The sequence below is a fragment of the Schistocerca serialis genome, chromosome 4 (genome assembly GCF_023864345.2).
Source record: "Schistocerca serialis cubense isolate TAMUIC-IGC-003099 chromosome 4, iqSchSeri2.2, whole genome shotgun sequence".
NCBI lineage: Eukaryota > Metazoa > Arthropoda > Insecta > Orthoptera > Acrididae > Schistocerca > Schistocerca serialis.
Genome location: NC_064641.1, coordinates 433757237 through 433775713, shown reverse-complemented (window position 1 = coordinate 433775713; position 18477 = coordinate 433757237). Strand labels below are relative to the sequence as shown.

The 18477-nt window shown below is 42.6% G+C and overlaps 1 protein-coding gene across 3 annotated transcripts in view; it reads right to left on the bottom strand.

Annotated features, from left to right (window-relative positions):
* LOC126475037 (acetylcholinesterase-like) overlaps positions 1-18477 on the bottom strand; it is a 136494-nt gene that overhangs the window by 40635 nt on the left and 77382 nt on the right. For all 3 annotated transcript variants that reach the window (XR_007586645.1, XM_050102583.1, XM_050102582.1), the window contains exons 4-6: positions 16944-17220; positions 12561-12746; positions 5711-5913 (exon numbers count right to left, since the gene is read on the bottom strand). Coding sequence is in view for 2 of the 3 variants with exons in the window: in XM_050102583.1 (XP_049958540.1) it covers positions 5711-5913; positions 12561-12746; positions 16944-17220 (666 nt within the window). In the remaining variant the exon portion in view is untranslated. The remainder of the gene's footprint in view (positions 1-5710; positions 5914-12560; positions 12747-16943; positions 17221-18477) is intronic.

Below are 18477 nucleotides of genomic sequence, written 5' to 3'. Positions count from 1 at the left end.
CACAAGGTCATTTATGTATACTGTTAATAGCAACGGTCCTATGACACTCCCCTGCGGCACACCTGAAATCACTCTTACTTCGGAAGACTTCTCTCCATTGAGAATGACATGCTGCGTTCTGTTATCTAGGAACACTTCAATCCAATCACACAATTGGTCTGATAGTCCATATGTTCTTACTCTGTTCATTAAACGACTGTGGGGAATTGTATCGAACGCCTTGCGGAAGTCAAGAAACACGGCATCTACCAGTGAACCCGTGTCTATGCCCATCTGAGTCTCATGGACGAATAGCTCGAGCTGGGTTTCACACGACCGTCTTTTTCGAAACCCATGGTGATTCCTACAGAGTAGATTTCTAGTCTCCAGAAAAGTCATTATACTCGACCATAATAGGTGTTCCAAAATTCTACAACTGATCTACTCGAAATATTTTCCAAATTATCCTTCAGGTGCTCAGCCACAACAGCTTCTGAGGCAGGGGGCCTATAGAGACATCCAATTACCATGTCTGAGCCTGCTTTAACCGTGACCTTCACACAAATTATTTCACATTTCGGATCTCCGTCAATTTCCTTCGATACTATTGCACTTCTTATCGCTGTAAATACGCCTCCCCCTTCACTGTCCAGCCTGTCTCTGCGGTGTACATTCCAATCTGAGTTTAGGATTTCATTACTGTTTACGTGTGGTTTCAGCCAACTTTCTGTCCCTACTGATAGAACCTAATTAATTTATAATTTACAGTTGCTACCTAAAGCGCAACAGTGAACTTTCAAATTATGTGCCACAGTGGTAATTCCACGCCTGAATTGTTCTTTAACTGTACAAAGTACATGTCACTTACGGTAACATGCTAAGCAGGCAGTGATTATTTTAGGCCTAAATGAGGGTATGTTAAAGAAGAACTTTCAGAGAAGTTTGTGGCTTTTTCCGAGTGGTACTATGGTGCCAAAGCACTCTGTAAGACTCAGTGAATACTGTATGTACCATAATCAATAGCTAAATGATACCACATTCTGTTCACAAAGCTCTGAATATGAGATGTAAACACACAACATAACCAAAGGCGTACGAACTGACCAAGCGCCATTTTCGGGCAGAGGAATACAACATGGTCAAAGACGTGGTGGACAAGGTTTCAGACGCAAATATGTACATATATAGGTACGAAACGAGGTATCTATAGTTTCAGCTATCCACTTTCAAAGCCAAACAAGAAAAACAATATTATAGCAACTCCATGCCGGTGTCTCTGGCAGTAGACAACCTTCCTCATCTTCTGCTAATAATGCTAACTTATTCAGTCACAATACGCCTGCTTAGCTGGGACGTAACGTGCTCGCTTGGCACGCAAATGGGCCCGGGTTCGATTCCCGGCCGGCTTGGAGAATTTCTCTGCTCGGGGAATGGGTGTTGTGTTGTCCTCATCATCATTTCATTCTTATCACGAGCGCGAAAGTCACCCAATGTGGCGTTGACTGAAATAAGACTTGCACTTGGAGGCCGAACTTCCACGGATGGGGCCTCCCTGCCAACGATGACATACGCTCATTTTCATTCTGTCATACAGTGGAAACTACAATGCTAGGCAGGCGACGCAGTGACAGTTGACTGAAACAAATACATATTCATAGTTCATATAGTATTCTAAAAGAAGACTATGACAGTGTATGAGCCACAACTTGATAGTGGGTCTCACATACTGGATTTTCAATGAGTATTGTAACACCAAAAGCTGTCCTTTTATACGCCGCTGCTTGACACTGTCTGTCAGATACGAGATATCAAAATTGCGCTGGAAAGCTAGTAGCTGTCAGCTTATATGTTCAATTTATTTTGGCATTAATGCATTGTTCTTAAACTACGGGGCTCTGAAAACAGTATTCTACAACCAGTAGCTCGCCATATGTACCTGGGAGAATGTTGGCCACCATGCAGTGGCATGGAGTGGAATGGATTGGAATGTCATAAAAATTCCTCAATGCATTTCAAGTGGTAGCATTCACACTGGTTGTGAAAATGTTATAGAATGTGTTTGACAGGAACCTCAAAAAAAAAAATTACAACGAGTGTCTTCACTGTGACTTCAAGAGTTCTGTGTACTTCAAGCATTTTGAAGACATGGCTTGGTAGGCCCAGCCCCACCTGGAGGAAGACCAACTTAGCAGCTCACCACACTTACATGTGTTGTATGCTGCTTTTCTCATTATTTTACGTGTGATGAATGGGATATTTCACTATAATTGTTGACTTTTAAAAACTAATGACTGATCAGTGATAACATTAAGAACATTACATTTTTGATATTTTCGAAATGTGTTACTCACTTGTATAGAGACTTATATTATTGATTTATTTCCATTTATAGATACGAGTGCTACAATTAAATGATTGAAATTTGTGACAATTTGCTGCTGATACTATAAAATAAATACTTTCTTTAAATGTAGATTTGCAGTATCTCTCATGATAATGTTGCTGTTGTTCTGGTTTGATGTAGTTCTCCATGCTGGTCTATTTTGTGCAATCTTCTTCATCTCTCAGTCTACATGCCCGCTCACAATATTCAAGCCTTGGTCTCCTTCTACGAGTTTTACCCCATACTCTTCGTCCCGTTACCAAAATAAGAATCACTTGACGCCTAAGTTGTGGCCTATCAAAGGACTCCTTCCTCTACAGAAGTTACGTCGTAAATTTCTTTCTTCCAAATTCGTTTCAGTATATCCTCCTAAGTTATTAGATCTACCCATTTCAACTGCAGCGCTCATTTACAGCACTGTAATTCAGAACCTTTTTTTCTCTTCTTGTCGTAATTGCCTGTCGTTCACGTCCACATTCGTACAAGACTTCCCTCCTGAAAAAAATCTCCAGAAAAGACTTCCTAGCTTCCACATTTGTAATAGATGTGAACAAATTTCTCCTAATCAGAGATGCTTTTTCTTGTTATTTCCTCTCTGCATTTTATATTTCCCTGCATTTGCCATCATCAGTTTTCTGCAGCCCGAAAGCAAAACTCATCTACTAATTTTATTGTTCCATTTCCCAAACTAATTCCCTCAACATTGCCGGCTCTACTTCATCTACATTCCATTAGCTTGATTTATTTTTTACGATTTTCATCTTGTAACCTGTTTTCAAGCCATTGTTCATTCCGTTCAGAGCCCTTAGTCATTGCTGGCAGAATTATATTGTCATTAGCGAAACGTTCAGTTTTTATTTATTCTGCATGAACTTTAATTCCTTCCCAAATATATCTTTGGTTTCCTTCATGGCTCGGTCAGTGTATAGATGGAGTAACGTCTGGGATAGGCTACAACACTGTATCACTCCCCTCTTGTAACTGCAGTCTGATTTTCGCACAAGTAGCAAATACCATTTGGGCAAAGTTATTTTATCCCTGCCATCTTCAGAACTTCAAAGAGTGTACTCCGGTAAACACTGTCAAAAACTGTCTACATTTTCAAATTCTATAATCATAGGTTTGCTTTTCATCGACTTATTACACGTACGATTTGTTAGTTTGTTGTTGCTTTGGCGTGCAAAACAGCTGAGGTCATAAGCGCCCGTAGACGTAGGGTGATTACTGCCTCAGGTGTTTCTACATTTTTCCTGATCTACTCCAAGATCTGACTCTATTGGTTTCTCCATTCTTCTGTAAATAGTACGTGTTATTATTTTACAAACACGACTTATTAAACTGACAGTCAGTAGTATTCACACCTGTCAGCACCTGCCTTTAGTGGGATTGGAATTCTTACATTCTTTCTGAAGTTTGAGGGTATTTCGCCTGTCCCCTATGTCTTACACACGAGCTGGAATTTTTTCGACGTGGCTAGCTCTCCCAGTGGTCTCAGTAATTCAGAGGGTACCTTGTCTACATCAGGTGCACTGTTTTTAGAGTTATGTACTTCAGTGTTCTGCTGATTTTTTTCGCAAATGTCATATATCAGGTGTCCAGCTATCTCTTCTGCTCTTTAATATTCGTCCTCAATTTCGTTCTCTTACACAGACCCTCTACGTATTCCTTTCACCAATCAGCTTTACCTTGTTTGCTTAGTAACGGTTTGCCATCTAAGCTCTTGTTATTCATTCAGTAGCTTCCCTTTTCGATAACGACTTCTGTAATTTTCCTATTCTTCTCCTAATTACGCCCTGTTGTACAGCCTTGCATTTGTCTTCTACCAAATCAGTACAGAGCTATTTTTCAGTTTCTGCCAGTTACATTTTCTACGTATCTGTATTCCCTTTCGGCAACTCCGTTTGTTTTGTTTTTAAATTTTCTCTTTTCCTCAGTTACATTCGGTCTCCCCTGAGTTATCCAAGAATTTAAATTAGTACTTGTTTTTTTATGTATGTAATTCCCTGCTTCTTTCCTACTTCATCCCTCAGGGCTACCAAATCGTATTCTATATACTCTTAGCAACAGTTTCAGTTCAAGGTTAACAAACGCTCGCTCTAAAACTCTCAACAACCCTTGGTTCCTTCAATTATCCAGGCCCATCTCTTTAATTTCTCACCTTTCTGCAATTTCTTCAGTTTCAATCTGCAGGTCGTAAACAATAAACTATAGTCGGAGTCCACATCTGCCCCTTGCATTTTAAAATCTGGTTTTGTTATTTTTGCGTTATTATTATATCATCAATCTGTAATCTTGCAGTGTCCCCAGAGACCATCCACGTATATAACCCCGTTACACGATTCTATAAGCAAGTGTTAATGATGACTGAAGTACGCTCTGTTTAAAATTCTAGAAGGTGGCTTCCCCTTTCATTCCATTTCTCAGTCCATGTTCTCCAAATATCTTTTTCCCTCTCTTCCTTTTCCTACTACCGAACTGAAGCCGCCCACAAAACTAAATTTTCATGTCATGTAACTACCTGAATACTATCCTTTGCCTTATCATCCATTCTTTTAGTCTCTTCATCTGCAGACTTAGTTGGCATACAAACCTGTACCACTGTGATGTGAACTGGTTTCAACTTTATCTTGGCTACAACGGGTTCACAATGCTCTTCGTAACAATGTACTTGTATTCCTGTTTTCTTGTTAAGGTTTAGGGTTAATACTGTATTACCCCCATCCAATTTTGTGTTGATAATCCGGTACTCACAAAACCTAAAATCTTGTTCTTTCTTCCGCCGCACTCCACTAATTCCCACCATGTATATCTTCGTCCTATCCATTTCCCGTTCGAATTGTTAAACCTACATTCCCAAATTAAAGGATTTGACATTCCACGCACCTTGCTCTAGAGTACCAGTGCTGGTATTTCTTATGACGACTTACTCCACCGAAAGATCCAATATTTTACGTAAGAGGATACCATCATCACTAACAGCATGGTCTTAGCACAGAAAATGCTACAATAGCTGTCTCTTGTTTTCAACAGCTCACAGTACCAAACCAGTAAGACCATGTTGGCCCACTGTATAAACCTAGATCCATCAGTCTTAAAGACAGTTCCCCTACACTACTAAAAAGGTTGTTGGTTCTCTTTAGGAACCACGAATTAGACAGACCTCTTCGAAGATACCACTAAATTGTGATTGCACGTGTTATGTGCGTTATTCAGGCAAGCAGTCAGCCCGGTCTCTGTAAGGTCCATGATTCCCGTTTCCCCCTTCCATCCTTCCATCACACGTCAAATCTTGTTCACACTTTTGCTCACATGCAGTACACAGAAGGAGAAAGTTGTGTTTTTACCTACCACATCTGTCTGGATCAGTGAGTCGTTTACCAGAAGGTCTGTAACGTTCACAGACTGCAGAAAGTCGAGCAGCTGTTGTGAATCGTTGGTTTCGTAGCCGAGGATGGCTCCTAGTTTGAAAGAATGAGTCCGGGCATTTGTTGTTGAGAATGGATTTGCGACGACGAAGTTACTACTCTGAATAATAGCTCTTGAGAACAGACCTGCAAAAAGACGTATTACACATTTCAGTTAGTGTCGGCGCTGAGAGGTGTACCATAGGTATTGCAGTCAAACAGAAGCTTTGTGACTTATTCACCTTGTTACTCTCCTTCTGAAAGTAGGCATCAATGGACGCTATTTTTAGGGATAGTAACATGTAATCACTTGTTAAGAGGAAAGTGAATCAGTAAAAAATAAATCGTGTGATCTGACTCCTGAACATAATGTATAACCTCGACCTGATGCAAAAGTATTTTGGTGGATCATCGAGACTCTGATAAGGCATAATCCTCAAATTACAGAAAGCAAGAAATTTTTACGATATAACTACTGCATGACATGATTAACATCTTACGTTCTACACATTAACTAAGGTAAGTACTTGACAAATATAAAGGAAAAAATAGAAAATTAGTAGCATACTAACTAATTGAGACTAACTCGAGAAAGCAACTAAGCTTTGTGTTCAATAGAAGAAGGAATTCAGGAAGCTCCAATGTGGATTCCTTTAGATACTTGTGAGGGACTAAAACAACCTTGAACGACATAAACTCTGAACAACCGTATTCTGTATCTGAGAACAACCGGGATACAAGAAAAGCAAGATGGGAAATTTGCAAGATTTGAAAAACAAGAAACCTGTAGTTGAACGCTTAAGATAATAGTTAATCTTTTAAAGAAATCTATTGGGGTAGTATTTCGCGGCGTCTGTGGGAAATAATCCAATAACTGAGAGGTATTTTAAGTTCACATGGAAATGGTGCTTACGAGGTTGCATTTGAAAGTCAGTCTTGAAGTCTTTGAAATACTACAGATATTAGCAACTGCCTCGTTGGAAACACTTTCTCACTATGTATACGTTGATTTGTGCAAAAAAAGTATTGCGAGGCTCAAGATATAGGAATATCTCAAAATGCATTTGAAATATTATTAACAGTAGCTGGCTATGGTGTAAGTGGAGTTACTCATGGAGGTCCGATATGGACTCCAATTATCGGATGGCAGCAGGACTTAACAGATACGCTAAAGCGTTCATGCGGAACTAATTTGGGCTGGTAAAAAATAGTTCCAATATTGGCCATCAGGTGCAGATCTGGTTCTGTAGAGCATCTCGTCTACGCCTTCGACGCTGATACTGAATAAACTGTGTAAAGACCTTTCTTACTTGCACACGTCCCTGTGCTACTCTTTTTCGTATGGAAACATTGCCATACGACTTTTTTTGCGTTCGCAGCGGGAGATATTCATCAGGTGGCGAAAACAGGAACAAATTCTTTTACTTCCGTTAATATGTTCCACATTAACGCATTAGAGTATCTGGCAAGTGTCGTTGCCATACGAGAATTGCAGCCTGTACTGGACCTCTGTGGGTAACTGCACTATAATTATAATCAACCGCTAGTTGATGGGTATGAGCCTCTGCAAGTCAACAGATCTGCACATAACGACCCGCAGGGGGCTCTTGAATAGCTGTCATCGCCAGGACAGCCTCTAAGGGCAGTGATTCGAGATACTGGGCGGCAGTCAGCGAGTATTCCCTGGCAGTTTTCGTAAGACTGTCCATGCGCGCGCGGTCTTGCTTGCCTGTGGGACCCTGGGAGTTGCGTAGTGGGTGCCAATGTGACCAGTAGTGAGAGGCGTTCAGTATATATGGTTTGATGTTTTAAGCGCACAAACGGCCTCGGTACATCGCATAACTCACAACTCTGCTATAAAGGGCGTTGTTCGATGCTATCGTCCTGCAAACGGATGTTATTCGAGGGTTATTCCAAAGCAGCGTTAGAAGCTTTGGTTTCTGGACATTAGCAGTTACCTGGGTTGTCTGTTTGTGACTGCGCCGCCCAGGGAAATGCGGGAACACCAGCTGTTTTTAGATTCTAGTTATTTCTCTAGAATATGGTAGTATGTAATGTCTTATAAGCAAATTATTGACACACTAAAACGAAGAAAATGACGTACCATCAAGGAATTATCAAACTGGTGCGGATATCGATAAATGTGACGCACAAGCACAGGCAAACAAGTGATTACAATTTCAGAAATGATGGATGATTTGTACACGAGGAAGACATTCACAAATTTGCAAGTGAATCACACAATAGTCCACCTCTGGCCTTTATGCAAGCACTTGTTCAGGTTGTCATTGATTGATAGAGTTGATGGCTTTCCTCCCGAGGGATGTCATGTCAAATTCTGTCCAATTGGAGAGTTAGATCGTCAAAATCCCGAGATGGTGGGAGAGCCCTGCCCATAATGCTCCAAACTTTCTCAGTTACGGAAAGGTCCGGCGCCCTTGCTGACCAATTTACGGTTTGGCAAGCAGGAAGATAAGCAGTAGACTCTCTTTCCAAATGTGAGCGAGCTTTAGCTTGTTGAAATGTAAGCCCAGGATGATTTTCCGTGAAGGGCAATAACGGGGGGCGTAGAATATCGTCAACGTGTCCCTATACTGTAGGGTACCACGAATGACAAGCAAAGTGGTCCTGCTATGAAAAGAAATGGTACCCCAACCGTTAAAAGCTGGCTGTCGGGCCGTATGGCGAGTGATAGTCACGTCGGTACCCCACTGCTCTCCGGGGCGTCTCCAGAACCGTCTTGGACCTGGAATCTCAACGACTGGAGTAGAGTAGTCTTTATGCTGATTCCCGCTTCGAATTAAGCCCGCGGGCCAGCGGAGACGGATTCGCCTCAGACAGCGGTGGGGTACCAACGCGACTGTCGTCCATCATACGGCGCGACAGCCAGGTTTAATGGTCCGGGTTGCCATTTCTTTTTGTCGGAGGACCCTTTGGTTCTCGTCATTAGGATCCTTACTGCACAACGATAACTCTACGTTATTCTACGCCCCGTTTTGTTGCTTTTCATTGTAAACCACCCTGAGCATCCAGTTCAGCCAGATAATGCCTGCCGCACACATCTAGAGTTTCTAGAGGTTGTCTTCGTGCTTGCCTAGCCCTACCTTGTGCAGCAAGCTTGCCGCATCTCTCACCAACTGAAAACATTTGGAGCATTATGGGCAGGGCCCTCCTACCAACTCGGGATTTTGACGATCTAACGCTGCAATTGGACAGAATTTGGCACTATGTCCCCCAGGAAGACATTCAAGAACTCTAACAATCAACTCCATGCCGAATAAGTGCTTGAAAAAGGGCCACAGGTGGACCAACATGTTACTGACACGCTTAATTTGTGAAGCTCTTTTTCTTGAATAAATCACCAATTTTTTCTGAAATTGTACATCTACCGATTTACTTTCTTTTCGGCTAATTGCTTCGTCGTGCGTCGTTTGTTTCTGTCCTAGGATGTACAGGTCAAAAAAGTTAATGTTGTGTGTACACGTGATGTTGTGATAGCACTATAGTTAAAGAAGGAACTTTCTTATAACCTGGGGTGTTCATTGTACATTTCCGTTCGTAATTTTTTTATTTTAATATAAATCAGCAGTTGCTAACTTCCATAACAGCCTACACGCTATGATTCCATAACTTACTTTGAACTTGTCATTTTATATTTGTGCCGTAAGTTTTTTCAGGTGTTAAATCTGAAGAATTTTCCTTCAAGACCATTTTCTTCAAAGGGAAGATTGTTTTAGTATCAGCGATATATTAAAATTTACCAAATGTTGGCAAGATGGAGCGTTAATCTTTCTACAGTTTTGATTTTTTTTTTTCAGAAGGGGACGGAAGAAGTGATATAGTCATCGTAAATGTTAGACGTTTGTCCCGCTACGTCTACTTATTGTTGTAACAAATTGTGAAATGAAATGATCGTATGGCATTGATGGCCGGAAGTCCCCAGCCGGGGATGTTCTGCAGCTAAGTTGCAAGTCTTTTCATGAGATGTCAAATTAGGCGAACTGCGTGTCAGTGATTATGCAATGATAATGAGAACAGCACAACACCCAGTCCCAGAGTGCAGGAAATCTCCGATCTGGCCGGGAATCGAACCCACGCCAACTGTATTGCGGTCCGACGCGCTGATCACTCAGCTAAGGGGGCGGACTGCAACAAATGGTAATTATCCTTTAATTGTTTTAAGCTAGAAGTAGAAAAACCAGCAATCACAACTTCAGGAACCCGTCTTTCTCCTGTTACAGGTTCTATGCAGTGGAATTCCATCGGCTCTACTGTGTTTATTCCTGAATATGCCCTTAAGATTTGTTAGCTAATACGTTCACTGTATATAATGCTGATTTATATGCGACGGTAAGAGCTTTGGATGTGATGAGATGTAATCACTCTACCAAAGTCCTCATTTACTAGTGGTTCTATAAGCTGTCCTTCACTTATAACCAGAAAAAAGACACAAACAATTGAGTAACGACTACCTGGTTCATTTACAAGTGCAGGGAAAGGACGTGTTATTCTTCTGGGTAATATGATATGTCGTAATTCAAGGAGACGAAGCAGCAAATGAAGCTGATAAAACGGGTGTGCAGCATATTCGGTCCGCCCACAGGCCGCTATCTGTAGTAAATAAACTGACTGAAGTTCTCATAGATGGACTTTGAAAGATGTCATGCGACATATGCACAGAAACGCAGATGAAAAACCAACGAAGAAACAAATGGAAAGAAAGAAAAGGGAATAGCGTCTTTGAATAGTAATCAGAACACAATGGGTCCCCGGATAAATCCGCATTTCTGTTGAAATTCTGTATAAAAATTATCAGCAACGGTGATCGAATACCTCCCGTATAACGAGTCACTCTTGTTCTGCCAACGGCCTTGTCAGTGACGATGGAGGAGCAGACAAGCTTGTGGCAACGTTCTTGCCCTTGGTGTAATCAACTGCCCTTAAAAGGTGGAAGAATTAGCAGTGATCAAAGGTGCGAGCATGAAGAAGACACTAAGAACCACCTAATTCAAAACGTATAATGTGCATTCACGACACGAGGATGTTATTGAGAAAGTACCATCATCATCTCTCCATTGGCAAAAGATTCATTACTTATCCTCCATTCGCATATCCTGTTGGGGACTGCCAAAGTGAAGGCGGCCAGGAGGGAAATGCATTAACACTCCAACTGCATGAAAGTCTCTGAGAGTTCTGTACATGCAAAGTAATCCAGCACTATAATCCATCTGAAGGATCTCTGCATAAACTGGTTAACCTTTTCAGTCCGATAAAACCTCAGCAGGAGACACGTGTTCGAGAGGTGACTGTGTTGTCTCTTACTAAAGCATGTACTGTGCTGGTTGGACCTCTTTGGTTACTTAAAGCAAGTATTCTACCACAGGGTTGTCATGTGGTGTGTGTCTTTCCTATACTGCCACAGGCTTTTTCCATCCTCTTCTACTACTCCCAGATCATGAGATGATCCTACAGGAGACACTCAATTCCCAATCCATAGCTCATAGACTGTAGTCATTTTCTGTCACTTATCCGATATCGAATAATCTCATCCGGATATTTCGCTATGCTAGCTCGAATACTTTGCACCAAATATACATAAAAAAGTAATGAGAACCCTGTACTAAATAAATCGATTTAAACTGACGTCTGCACGCACACTTCGCTTATTTTGTCTCCAAAAATCGCTTTACGCACACGGCAACGCCATAATTCGGTATTCAATGTGTAGTAGGGTATACTAGAGGGTAAATGATTCATCCGTTTTCAGAGATCTATATGTTACAATTTTACATGTTAAATACGATTGATCCATGAAGAGAACCGCATTAACACGTTTTTTCCATTGTGCCCTCCGGATAGTGTTACGAGAGTAGTGCCTAGAAGTAAAGCGACAAAGGCAGAAAATAATTTTTCTGTGTTGGAATATGTGAGACATTTATGTGTTACAACAGTAGCGTGCATTCAGAAGGAGTTATGGCAAAGAGCCGCCATGTAAACAGAGAACTGTGCGCTGTTCTCGACAGTTTATGGCCAATGGTTGTTGCTCTGAACAGAGAAGTACCGATCGACCAAATGTGCCTGATCGAATTATGGGGTGGGCGAGGGGAAGTTTCGAACATAGTCCAAAGAAATATCAACCGTCCGCGCAATCTACGAACTGTGATTACCGAACCAAACTGTGTGGAAGATTTTGCGACGGCGGCTATGTTTTAAACTGTACCACTGCAGTTCGCGTAGGAATTAAAACCGAAAGATTATGACTGGGGGATCACTGAGTCGGTGGTAGTGGTGGACATAATGTGGCTCCGTTCTCTTGGCCCTGTAGGTTTCCTGAACTGACACCTTTCGAATTTTGCCTTTGGCGTTACATTACGGACCGTTTCTGTGTACCCCCACTTACAAGAGCAGTGGAACAGCTCAGAGAACGTGCCAACGCCGCTGTGGTGACCATTGACAGGATGTTGCTACGTAAGGTAAGGAACGAATTTGACTAGCGATTGGACGTGTGTCATGTTATTAGAGGGGCGCTTATAGAACGTTTTTAGAGTTCAAAATGGACAGATGGCGAGTTTACGCTTCTATTCCTGCATCAATCGTATTTGTACATGTAATACTTAGTAATACTTTGAAACGAATGAATCATTTGTAGTAGTGCTCTTGTGTACAAAGCTTTGTAATCGGCATTTAGAAGTACGTTATAAAATAGTTCATGATAAACAACAGAAATTCTGCCAGGGAATCTGTAAGGCCAACTTTAATGCAAGTGGAAGAACTCTATCAGAAGTTTTGCTCACCTGAGGACTGTGGCGAGATAAAGTGATAGCAGGTAGACAGTGCACCGGCGCTATGTCCGAATATTGTGACTTGCTGCGGGTCGCCGCCAAAGCGCTCGATGTTCCTCTGTACCCAGGTCAGTGCCAGCCTCTGGTCCTTGAGGCCCGCGTTACCAGGGGCGACAGCGTCTCCCGTGCTCAGAAAACCTGGAATTAAACACGGCAACCCGGACATAAGAATGTAACTAACAACCAAGGCAAGCTACAATGGCACAAGGCACTTAAGAAGATATGGAACTATACTGATCGCAACCACATTTGTTCAGTTTTCATGTTGTTTCAGTTTTCATGATGTGTTTGAAAAGCATCTGCAGGTGTACGATGAAAATATCTTAATTAACCACACAAAAATTACAAAACAAAATTAATGAGACGCATACCATGATAAGACACGATATTTTAAAATGTGCATGATCCAGTTACGTTAAAATGAACACTGCCTATGGGCAACGTCAACGTGCAATAACAATTCAGAGACTACAGGTGGCATCCAAGCACTGCGGGGTGGGGGGGCAGAGTGCAGGGGGGGGGGGGGAGGAGGGTATCGTTAACCTACGCGCCAAGGGTGAAGCATTTCCGAAATGGGTAAGTGTGTAAACTGTTAGCATGCTCCCGTGATTAAAATATACCGTGCGAGACAAAATGGCGCTACCCGAAACCAACGCCGAGGCAACTGTGGCACACCACAGTCCATAGATATACGTGAACGACGACTGCGGAAATGTGTACAGGCAAATAGACATGGAACTTTTTGGCATCTGACTGCCCAAATAAACCAAGTGTCTACCAACAATGACTCCCCAAAGCTGGTTAAGCGAATGTTACTGCGAATGGGCGTTCGCACGAGGCACTTATTTCATGAACCCCTGTTGACTGCTGTTCATTGCCTGGAATTTGCATACCAATACCGCAACTAGACGTTCATTGAGTTGAAAGTGAAAGCCTATTCAGATGAATCACATTTTACGCTCCATCGGAGAGATGGTCGTGGTCGCAGACATTTAACCTCAACTGAGGATTCTCGTTGAGTGTCATCGTACCCCTTTGGAATGAAGTACGACTGCAGTTTTTGCTGTGGTGTACTGGATGGAACCATTAGAGACCGTTCAAATCCGTTCGACGACATTTGAACGAACCAGTAAAAGATGTTTATGCATTTTCGGCTGTCCTGTTTCTCGGCCTCCTATGGTGTGACCACAGGGTGAGGGTATATCGGCGAGACATTGGCACATGCATGAAAAAAACGGGAGTGTCCCTTTAAAGCTTTCTTGATGACACCCGCCAAGCTTTATTGAAAATTTTAAAAATGTGACTTTAGAGAAGCACCTGCAGTCACGCATCTAGAATTGGAGGGTGTCTAGGCGTTGCCTCCCTGCAGGTGCGTAAGACTACTTCACAGGTTTTCTCTGTACAAGTTTAGTTTTAAAATTCTCAATAAATGTTGACGGGTGCCACCGAGGATGTTGCGGAACGAGAAGGTTTTAGAAGGACATTCCCCGTTTTATTCACGCATGTGCTAATGACACCTCTCCCCCCCCCCTCCCCCCTCACCTGTAATCACGACACAGGAGGGCGTGAAACAGGAAAGCGTAAGCACCCATTTGTGTTTTGGGTCACGTTCAAATTCCATCGAATGGGTTTGAACTGCCCCCAGTGGTTCCAGCACAAACACCAGAGCAACAATTGCTGGTGCACTGCTCTCCATAGTCCAATAGGGATGCATCCTCACAATGTTCCTGTGGAAGTATTAAAATGTCTGTGGCTGTCAGCCGCTTCAAAGGTTGTCAAGAACGTCGCCCTGTTGCCCATAGCATTCCGATCTGTCGTTATATCGCGAGATGTGTTGGAATCAACGCCCTAAGGGAACTTGTTCATTCATTGACGCCCTTCAGGCCACCTGCTAGGGCACTTTCGTGTCGATTCTGATCGGGTGTCTCAGAAATTCTTTCCTTGGCTACCCATAAGAAAATCGCGTGATTTCAACGTTGGGTGTTGCGGTTCTGACTTTTGTTGTAAAGGATGTAAGGCGCCGCGATTTTGGACACCTTAAATGTAGAGTGCCTCAGTTTTAAGAGTCGTTTCTAGTGTTGCCAGACACTAGTTTTGCAACATGAGACAGGTTTTTGTTTGTATATTCGTCGCGTTTGAGATTTAGTACACATGGCGTCGAGAGTGACGAGAAAACTTCATTACATAAATTTGTACGTTTAAGTAGAAACAGGATGGAAGCATCACTGGAGGGGAAGCCAGCTTTTAGGTAGCCACGCTTTGGTACAATGGTCTGCACAGCCGCAGCCTAGACAAGGTCAAGCGCTGGTGACGGGCAAGGCAGAGAACTGGGGGAAGAACAGAATATAGCGTGTGCGGCACGTGAGGACGCAAATTACCACTTGTGGATGATGGAGTGTTCATACGGGAGTAACTGACCTGGCTGTTCACTTGAAAGCCAGCCTATTATACGACACTTTAGTTATTAAGCCATTTGCTGAATGAGCTGCCGTGGCTACTAGAAATGAAAGAGCGACTGCCATTGGCTGCTCCATCCACAGTAGAGAAGGGAAACTAGGTTGAGGAGACGCTTCGCTCTCTGACATGACGACAGGGAAAGGAGATACACTGGTGTGAACACTTCGTTCTCCCGGCTCGAAAATTCAGTCAGGATCTGGCTGAATTCTTTTAGTAAATCTCCAGAGAAGAGAACGATAAGAGCCAATATACTCTTGCGAGAATAGCGAATAGCGCCAGCCTTGCGCGTGTACTTAGCCCTTAAAAGAAGACTGGGATGAAGTTAACGTTTGTCGCTCCATGAAAAGGTGAGGCAAGTTTGATGATACAGAATCAGACAAGCTCAGTATAGGATTCTTATAGATTTACAGATCCGACGACACATGGCCTCAGCCAAGCCGACGACGCTGTGCAGCACAACGTAAAGAACGTGGCACGTTAGTAAATGTAAATGTCGTGTCACAAGCCAGTTTTTACTCCTGAGATACGAAGCTCGAAGTAGGAAAACCTGTCCTCCTTGCAGAATTTCCCGAAATTAGCGTAGCCTATTTCCTTCGTGCGCTCGATGGCTACGTTTGATTAGCATTTGTGGGAAAGGAATAAAATTTGTCAAAGCCAGTAACATTGTTCAGTAAGACATTATGATAGTCTTCAACCAGAGAGTCGTTCTCTCAGTTAAAATAATTGACTATCCTTAATTTTATATTATATTATTATTTATATTTATATTATTCACATTTTATATTTTATGTTATTTCAAAAATTTAAGACCAGGATACCCATGTGTCGACAGGTGATGTCTGAGATTGCTGTTGAGAATTGTAATGACCTAACATGTGCATGATTCCAATAAATACAATTACAGTGAATAGTTTTTGTCTACTCTAAGATAGAGGCTCCCTTCCTACCTCATTGGGATATTTTAGGAACATGGACGGCAGCTATTCTTCTGAAGTAGTAGCAAGTTTCCTTATAGGTCGTGTTCAAACTACGTTATGCGCGCTGAGTGGAATCGTGCACAAAATGCAAACATAGCACTCACTTATTACCAACCACAGGTGCGTTTAGAAGGCTTCAGTAGAAGGGATGAAATGCGGGTAAGAGGGCCTGTGAAGACCTTCTCAACGTGTGACACGTCCACGATGAGGCTGGGCAGAATTGTAGCGAAATCTGGATCCATCGTGAGACCACTGAAATTGGTACCCGTGTGACACCATTAACCCAACCCACACAAGACGTGATCTTCTGAGCCTTGGCCGTTCTTTGCAAGTGGCGACACCTTGCTGTTTGAAGCGTCCTTGAGTTCGAGGGTGACGTCCCAGGACGGCGTAGTTTTACTCCATTACAGTGGAAGGTGGCAGGCATCTTTGAGCCAAATTTCAAACTTCTGCGTCGCAATGGGGGACAATGTTGGCGTTTCGAAAAAGTGATCCTTTAAATGTATTGCGCATTGCTGTGCATAAAAATAATGAGTCGATCAATACGCAAACCTCAGTACACAATGACGTGCCCATGTCAAGGTTAGACAGGTTTCTGATGATCTTGATTATCTACAAGTTTTCTGAATCGACAGCTTCATTAGAAGGTAATGACTATGTCAAAAAATAAGACTGTTGATGAATCCGATGGTTATGGCTTTAGGGCAGTTTTACGTTTAAGTTTTATCCGCTTCTTCGTCCTCTTTGGTAAAACCATACGCTGAGTGGTTATGGCTCCTTGTTCCAGATCTATTCGTCGAACAATACACATATTCCAAAATTAAGCAGTGGCTCGTATCAAACCTGGGACCCAATACCTACTCACTGCCTCTAGACCAGAATATCGGAAAGCAATACTTACCAAGCTGCCCCAGCCGGTAATTAACCGTGACGAGTATGACACTGTAGGAAACGAGGAAGTCGGGGCCGTATTCCTGGTCAGAACCACTGCCAGTTTTGAATGCGCCACCGTAAATGTAGAACATCACAGGTAGGTTGGCGCCCTCCTGTGGAACGCCCGGCACGTACACGTTCAGGTAGAGGCAGTCCTCGGAGCCGCTGCCGTCCTGTTGGACGCAGTCGTTGCCGTATTGAGTGGCATTGCGTACTCCTTCCCAGTTTCCTGCCGGCTGAGGAGCCTGTAAGGCATTCCTAGGATAATTTCAGATTTAGCAGAGATTCATCACAATGACATTTATGAAACATTTGAGAAAATTGTCACTATGACTAATCTCCCAGGACACGTATCTACTCTCACTGACGAATTCAATCATTTTATTTTCACAGCATGGGAGATTTACAATCGCCACATTAAAATAAAATATAAAAAGGATGTAAAAACGTGACTGATTCCTGATAACTCATTTCTTCGCACACTTATTTTCTGGGATCACACGTAACCATTGTTAGAAAATCGATACAATGAGTTCGTACGCAATAATGTTCTATGTATTTTATAGTATCACCACACATTACTTTCGGCGCCTTTCATTGTATTTAGCATCGTGATTTGTTTTCTCTTTCACGCAGGCAAGACTTACAGAATTCATTTTGTGCTCAAAATGATCTGAAACACAAATAATCTTGGTAATACACGCTACTGGCCATTAAAATTGCTGTGATAGTGTACTCAACGACGAACCCGGGTGCGCGAATGACAAAAAGTAATTTTTTCGGATGAATTCAGGTTCTGTTTACAGCATCATGATGGTCGCATCCGTGTTTGGCGGCATCGTGGCAAACTCAAATTGGAAGCGTGTATTCATCATCGCCATACTGGCGTATCACCCGGCGTGATGGTATGGGGTGCCATTGGTTACACGTCTCGGCCACCCCTTGTTCGCACTGACGGCACTTTGAACAGTGGACGTTACATTTCAGATGGGTTACGACACGTAGCTCTACCCTTCATTAGATCCCTGCGAATTTCAGCAGGATAATACACGATCGCGTGTTGCAGGTACTGTAAGGGCCTTACTGGATACAGAAAATGTTCGACTGCTGCCCTGGCAGCACATTCTCCAGATATCTCACCAACTGAAAACGTCTGGTCAATGGAGGCCGAGCAACTAGCTCGTCACAATACGCCAGTCACTACTCTTGATAAATTGTGGTATCGTGTTGAAGCTGCGTGGGCAGCTGTACTTGTACACGCCATCCAAGCTCTGTTTGACTCAATGCCCAGGCGTATCAAGACCGTTATTACTGCCAGAGGTGCTTCTTCTGGGTACTGATTTCTCAGGATCTATGAACTCAAATTGCGTGAAAATGTAATCACATGTCAGTTCAAGTATAATATATTTGTCCAATGAATACCCGTTATTACCTGCATTTCTTCTTGGTGTAGCAATTTTAATGGCCAGTAGTGTAAATTCATAATATTTAGTATTCAGTCA